Source organism: Prinia subflava, chromosome 13, assembly GCF_021018805.1.
Source record: "Prinia subflava isolate CZ2003 ecotype Zambia chromosome 13, Cam_Psub_1.2, whole genome shotgun sequence".
NCBI classification, from domain to species: domain Eukaryota; kingdom Metazoa; phylum Chordata; class Aves; order Passeriformes; family Cisticolidae; genus Prinia; species Prinia subflava.
In genome coordinates, this window is record NC_086259.1 from 18,771,234 (window position 1) to 18,778,584 (window position 7,351).

General features: G+C 59.7%; 1 protein-coding gene across 1 annotated transcript; it reads right to left on the minus strand.

Moving 5' to 3' along the window:
- Nucleotides 1-2,764: 2,764 nt before the first annotated feature.
- On the minus strand, nucleotides 2,765-6,821 carry FOXF1 (forkhead box F1). The gene is made up of 2 exons (XM_063410838.1): nucleotides 5,628-6,821; nucleotides 2,765-3,925 (listed from the first exon to the last, which is right to left on the minus strand). Exons 1-2 carry the CDS (start codon nucleotides 6,685-6,687, stop codon nucleotides 3,765-3,767), a joined length of 1,221 nt encoding a protein of 406 aa, XP_063266908.1. The 5' UTR covers nucleotides 6,688-6,821; the 3' UTR covers nucleotides 2,765-3,764.
- Nucleotides 6,822-7,351: the final 530 nt, after the last annotated feature.

Here is a 7,351-nt window from a genome sequence, read left to right on the forward strand (position 1 = left end):
CCAGGATCATCCAACAGCCGTGGGATCATCCAAATCCCAGTGGTTCTTCCAAGTCCTCAAGGATCCCTCAAACCCACCCAGGATCCCTCCAATTCTCCCACAGGATGCTCCAATTCTCCAGGATCATCCAACGTCCCTGGGACCCTCCAGAACCCCCAGCATCCCTCCAAACCCCCCAGGATCCCGGGGACACCCCTCCCCACCATCCCCACCCCGATGCTGCCTCCCAAAAAGTCTGCAGATCATCCCGATGGACCCTCCCAAAAACGTGTGCCCCCCATAGGACACCCAGCCCCACATCCCCTGTTCCAGGGCTTCCTTGGGATCAGATCCTTGGGATCTGCTCTATCCCGTGCTCCCTCCAGCTCTTCCCCCAGCGTGGGGCTGTGTGTCCCCCTCCCTGGGGACACGAGCAGGTGACAGACACAGCTCCGTGTGGCCCTGTAAGGATGGAGGAAACATCCTGGGAGGAGCAGAGGGGAGCGCTTTGCCACCAGAATCCCTGCACAAGGCCTGGGGACACCAATGTCCCTGATCCAGAGGGGACAACCTGCCTGCAGACACCAGGCCCTGTTTCTCATCATGCTCTGAAATTTCATCCTTGTAGAAAATTCCCGGGCGATTTCATCCCTGTAGAAAATTCCCAGGCGATTTCATCCCTGTAGAAAATTCCTGGGCCTGCACAGGGCATCAGCGATGAGGAGCTGTTACCTGGAGCAGAAACGCCAAAACCCCAAAAGAGAATGAGCTGCATTCCCTGAGGATTGGGCTGTGAGGGATGAGGAGCAGGGAGCAGCCACACCTGAGCCTTTCCCTCAGCAAATCCCACATTTCTGAGCAAACCCTGCCTCGCCCCTCTCCCAGGGCAGCATTTCTGGGCAGGTTCATCCCTCCTCACCTCTCAGAGCCCGAGTGCTCCCGGAAAAGCACAAACCTGGGACGGCAGCTCGGAGTTTGCCATCCCCCGGGACTAAAAATCCCGGGAAAAATCCCGTGGAGCTTTTGCAGATGGAGAGCTGGGGGCAGGAGCTGGGGGGGTTCAGCCTCTCCCGGCTGCTGCAGAGCTCCTGTTTAGACTGCGCTCACTGGCTTGAGGAATATGTGGCGTCCACGGAATGCAGCTGCTCTGTTTTTCCAGGTTTGGAAAGCGACGGGAGGGAGGAGAGGGAATCACACCGGGCTTTGTTGGGGAGCACACACAGAACCCCAGCGAGGCGCTGCCCGCCCTCCCCGGCCTCCAGCAGCACCAGCGAGGATCCCAAACCAATCCCAAGGGATGGAAGCAAACCTCGGGAGTGACAGCGGGATTTCAAGGAGCTGAACTCCGAACCCTGGACCATTATCTCAGCCACACCTAGAACAGGTATTCAGGAGCAAAAAAAAAAATATAAAACCACCTCTATTTTCAGCTTGTATCTAAAAGGATGGAGACACCACGCTCACCTCCAGCAGGGATGGGCAAGGATGTGGGAAAAACCAGCCCGGAAAAGCATAAAAACGGGAAAATAAAAAATGCTGCAGGTAGATTGCTGCTGGTTTAAAAGAGATCTAAAAAACCCTAAAACATTAAAAAAAAATTTAAAAACCCACCCCAAACCCCCACAAGCGTCCTCAAAAATAACCCGCAAAACAACAATAAAAAACCCCAATTTGAAAAGGCCTCCCCCAATTCTAATAAAGCCTTGCCTTAATTATAATAATATTACCGATTTCTACCTTGTTGTTACAGCGAACTTGGCTTATAATTAAGCTGATTTCATGGAGCTGGGCTAATTAGTGTGCAGTGATTAAACTTCCCTCCATAAAGGCAAAAATCCGCAACCACGTAATCAGATTAATTCGCTTGCTTCTCTTTTTTATAGGCGTTGATATTGAATATTGATAGAGATAGATTGACCTACGAATTAGAGCAAAAATTCCTGGATACTGGAGGATCCCAAATTCGCCCCAATTCCGCCAAATTTCGCAGGAAAATATCGATATTTAAATGCAGATTTATCACTGCCCAGTTGATCTGCTTAATTTTTTTTATTCCCGTTTATTAATTCCTAATAATTTGGGATAATTTGGGTAAATTTCCTTCCATTTTATGCATTTTTAAATTTCTTTTTCACGCGGGGAAAAGCCCGCGGGAAGTTCCCTCCCGGCGGAGGTGCCGCGGGGATGCGCGGCTCAGAAAATTCCTGGGATGGAAAAGGAGGAAAAAAGGAGCCGGAAAATTCCCGGGATGGAGGAGGAGGAGGAGGAAAAAAGGAGCCGCGGGCTCCATCCCGGCAGCCTCACGCCTGGAATTCCAGGGAGAGGCAAAGAGCTGTCAAACAGCGACAAAAAAAAAAAAAATGGAATAATCCTAATAATAAAAAGCTAAAAATAAAAAGCGCCGCCGCTTTTCCTCCTCCTGCGTTTCAATATCCTCAACTGAAATATTTCCCAGCAGGGAAATTGGCAACCAGGACTCCGCGAAGGTGGAAAAAAACCCCTAAAATGTCGATTTTGAGTCTGCGCCGGGACGGGGAATTATTGCCCGAGGGTTTGCAGGGCCGGGCCGGGGCTCCGCGCTCGCGGAGGCCACGGACTCCTCATTAATTAAAGTTAATTATGCCGCATGCTCGTTTATTTGCTGCTCATACAATCGTGAAGCCCACGTACAAATAACATACAGGTTTTATTTCGGGATTTTTTTTTTCTTTTGGGACAAAACGTACACACACACAAAAAAAAAAAAAAAAAAAAAAAGGCGAAAAAAACCAAAACAACAAACCCACATAATTACAATTTTATACAGTGCAGAAAGAATTAAAATAGGTGTCACTGAACTGTACAACGTCAGGGCGAAAAAAAAATATAGAGAGAGGGGAGGGAGGGGAATAATCCTTCATTATATATATATTTCTATAAAAACATATGGAGGATTGTCTTTACACAGAGACCACGGTCGCTTGCAAATTTACAAAGGTTAACTAAAAAACCCCAAATCTATATGGCAAATATTGCCAACAGAGATTCCCCGATTTAATACTGATCAACTGAGACTATTCGTGTCTCGATTATTAGCAACAACAACAACAAAACAAAATGTAGAATAAATAACAGGATGAGCATGGCTGTCTCTTTCCAAAGTGCCTCGTTCTCTCTGCATAGGGTCTGATCCTGCAGTCTTTATGCAGGCAAAAAAAAAAAAAAAGGCCAAAATTAATGTTCCAAAAAATCCCTCTGAGAGATTTTTTTTTTGCTCGCTGGGTGTTGGCCGGCAAAAAAAAAAAAAAAAAAAAAAAAAAAGGAAAGAAAAAAATTAAAAACTATTTTTCCGGGCTCGAAGTGAGACGGCACCGAGGGGATTTGAGATTTGAGTTCGGGGTCTTTTCCAGCCCCCTCAGCCCGAGCCGGCTCTGCTCCTCCCAGCCGAGCCAGCTCCCAAACGGAGTTCGCAATTTCATTCTGTTTTTGGTTTTTCGGTTTTTGGTTTTTTTTTTTTAAGAAGCATCAAAACCTCATTTGGCAAAGCCTCACCCCAAACTCGCAGCCGGGGCTTTCGGGACGGACGGGGGGGCTGCTTTTGCTTTCCTCTCCAGCCCTCCCCGAGCACACGAAGGCACAGACGCTGCCCGGCCCATGCTCAGCTCATCCCCGGGGCCGCTCCCGCCGCTCCCCGGAGCTCGGGTCCGCTCCTGCCGCCCAAAGCCGGGCTGGGACACCCCCGCTCCATCCCGGGGGATGCTCAGCGCCCGGCTCCGGCCCCGGGAGCGCGGTTCTCCCGGCCCGGCTCACATAACGCACGGCTTGATGTCCTGGTATGTCACTTGTTGGTGGTAATAGGAGCCGCTGCCCGCCGAATGCATGGAGGAGGAGGCCATGGCGTTGAAAGAGAAGACGAATTCCTTTCTGTCGCACATGCTCGGAGACTGCGAGTGATACCGCGGGATGCCTGCGGGACGGGGGGAGAGATGGTCAGCAGCGCCAGGATATCCACGAGGGGAGGGAGAAAAACGCTGGATGGGGTTGGAAAAAAAACCAACAAACCCAAACAACCCAACCCGCCCGCCCGGCCCGGCCCGAGCGCGGATTTGGGGGTATTTTGGCACACACGGGCACCGCGGGGGCTCCGCAGGTGCGGCACAGAAACCCCCGGGACGGCGCTGCCCTGCCCGGCCCAGGGGCACCGCCAGGAGAAGGGATTTGCCTTGGGTTTAGGGTTTGGGTTTTGGGTTTTTTTGGTTTTGTTTTTAAATCAACACCTAGATTTATTTTCTTTTTTCCCCGGCTGCTTTTGCCCATCGCCTCGGGCCGTGCGGAAAATCCGCGGGGCGCGGAGCGGGGCAGCTCCCGTTGGCGCCGGGGACCGGGAGGAGGCCGGGGGCAGGAGCCGCCGGGAGCGGGGCTGTTCCTGCCGCTCCTTTCTCCATCTGGGCAGGGAAAAGCCCCGGGAATCGGGGCTGCCCTGCGGATGGGGTGCCCTGCCCGGCAGCGCTCCCGCCGCTGTTTTGGGTGACAATCAGCGCGTTTGGGGGAAGGCCGCGCTCGAGCCCGGTGGATCCTCGGGCGGATCCTCGGGGCGGATTCCCGGCTCCGTTTGCCGGAGGCCCGGGATGCGCTGAGCTCCGGGACCCGCCCCGGGGCCGCAGGGTGCCCGCGGTGGGCACTGCCCCGGCCCGGCGGGGTTCTGCCCGGTTCTGCCGCTCCGGCCCGGCCCCGCTGATGCTTTTCCCCCGCTTCGCTTTGTGGTTTTGACCCGTTTGCTCTCCGCTTCACAGCCGTTCCTGTCAGGCACATGCCGCTCACCCGAAGGCCCGGGGTGATGGGCAGGGACCCCCAAATCTGCCCCATCACCCGCCCGTGGCTCCGGGGCTCCCCCGCGCCGGGAGAGTCCCGCACCCACCGCGCCCGGGGGGGAATTTGGGCAGCAAAGCGAAACCCAGCGCTGGCCTCGTCCCTGCCGAGGCCTCTTCCCGGCCAAACACCATCTCCATGCCAAGACTCGGGGAAAATGCGGCCCCGACGGCTCCAGGGACGAGACTGAGCGGGGCTTTTGGGGCGCGGGAGGATTTGGGGAGTCCGGGCCGCGGCTTCGGCGTGCGCGACGGATGGAGGGAGGAGATGGGCCTGGAAAACGCGGCCCTGAGACGTGTGACAAACACAGCTGATGGCGGGGAAGGGGCCGGGGCGGGCCGGGGTGGGATGGCGCGGGTGGCGAACCACCCGGGGGGGAATTTCACTCTGGGGAATCCTCCAAATCTCGATGGAGGTGGGACAGCCCAAGGTTGCATTCCCGATCTCTTCTTCCCAGCTCTGCTGCCTGACCCCACCGGCCTCAGGCCCGGGGCGGCCCTGGAGGTGAAGCAGCGGCCGGGAAGAGCGGATCCCCTGCCCGCGGAGCGGAGCCCCGGCCCGGGGGGAGCGGAGCCCCGGCCCGGCCGTGCCCGACCCCGCAGCGGGGACAGCCCCGACGGGCGCCCCCGGGAAAGGAGGCGAGGAGCGAGGGCACGGCCTCTTCCCCTCGGGAATGGCATTAAAACCGGCCGCGAAGCGGGATCCCGGCTGGCAGCGGCACCGCCGGGATCCCCGCGGGCCCCGCAGCCCCGGCCGAGCCCCGTGGCCGCGGTCGCGCCCCACGCGTGGCCGCGCCTTACCTTGGAGGTCGGCGGCGTTGTGGCTGTTCTGGTGCAGGTAGGGCTGGTCCAGGGAGTGCGTGGAGAGGCTGGAGGAGAGCGGGTTGGCCGTGGGGTTGCAGGGCGAGAGGGGCTGCTGCTTGATGTAGGACGCGCCGCTGTTGAGGGCCGCCGAGGCGCTGGGCGCCCACGCCGAGGCCGAGCTGGAGTAAACCGAGTGCGGCTCCATCACGCCGCCGGCGGGGAGCAACGGGGACGCGGGCACGGAGCTGTCGTGGTGCGGGTATTCCCCGGCCGAGGAGCCGGTGCAGCCGCCCATGTAGGTGTGCCCACCGTTGGCGGGCAGGTGGGGCACGGAGTGTCCCGCCAGGCCCATCCCCTCCACGTTGCTGGACAAATGCCCGTTCATCATCCCCAAGCCCCCTTCGAGGGAGAGGCTGTTGGGGGGGCAGGAGAGCCCGCCGGCCGAGCCCTGGAAGCCGTAGCTGTCGGGGAGGTGGTTGAAGCTGAGCCCGTTCATCATGCTGTACATGGGCTTCAGCGCCTGGCATTTCCTCCGGAACCCGCGGGGCCGGCGGCGGAACGAGCCCTCCTCGAACATGAACTCGCTGGCCGGGTCGATGGTCCAGTAGTGGCCCTTGCCCGGGCGTCCCAAGCCCTTGGGCAGCTTGATGAAGCACTCGTTGAGCGAGAGGTTGTGGCGCACCGAGTTTTTCCAGCCCTGGTAGGAGCCTCGGAAGAAAGGGAAGCGGCTCTGCAAGAACTGGTAGATCTCGCTGAGGGTCAGGCGTTTGGAGGGAGAGCTCTGGATAGCCATGACGATGAGGGCGATGTAGGAATAAGGCGGCTTCTCCGGCCGCCGGATCCCCGCGTTCGTCTTCTTCGCCTTGGGGCCGGCGCTGCCCGGGGCGCCGCCGCTGCCCGGGGCGCCGCCGGCCGCGCCGCCGGTCCCCGCGGAGGCGGCGTCCATGGCCGAGCTCTGCGGCTGCTTCTCAGCCACGGAGGACATGGGGCCGTAGCTGCTCTGCACCGGAGGAGGAGGGGGCTGAGAGGACAGAGCCTGCTGCGCTTCTGCAGTCATCTACGGCCAGGTCCGCGGCGGCCAGCCCCAGCCCCGGCCCTCCTCCACCGCCCCCCCAGCGCCCCCCCAAAAGGCCGCGCCGCCGGGGGCTCGCCGCCACTCACCCACCGCCCTCCCTCCGGCGTCCTCCCGGCCCCCCGGCGGGCTCGCCTCGCACCGGGAGACTTCAGCCCTCCGTGGATAAACAAATGGAAGCGACGACACCCCCCACCCCCGCCTCTGCCTCCTCCTCCCACTCTATCCCTAAAATCCGAGCGCGGCTGCAGAAGGCGAGCGAGAGGCGGAGGGTCGGGGGGGCCGCAGGGAGGCGGGATGGGGGGGCGGGTGGAAGCGAGCTGAGCTCGGCCGCTGCGAGAGAGAAGCCGGGGCCGCCGCCTGCTCCTGCCGCGCTGCCCCTGGCCGGGCCGGGCTCCCGGGGCCGCCGCCGTCCCCTCCGGAGGCTTTAGCTGTGCCGGCGCTGCCGCTGCTGCGGGGAGCTGCTTCCCATCGCGGTGGCTGTCGAGTCTGCCCCCGGCCCCGCCGCTCGCCTTCTACTTTATCTCTCGCCGCGGCGTCTGCCGCTCCTTGACAGACGTAAGCGCGGAGCGGAGATCCCCGCCCCGCGCCGCTGCCCCCCGCCCTCCCGGGCGGCCCCTCCGCCGCCCCGCGCCGGCCCCCTCGGCTG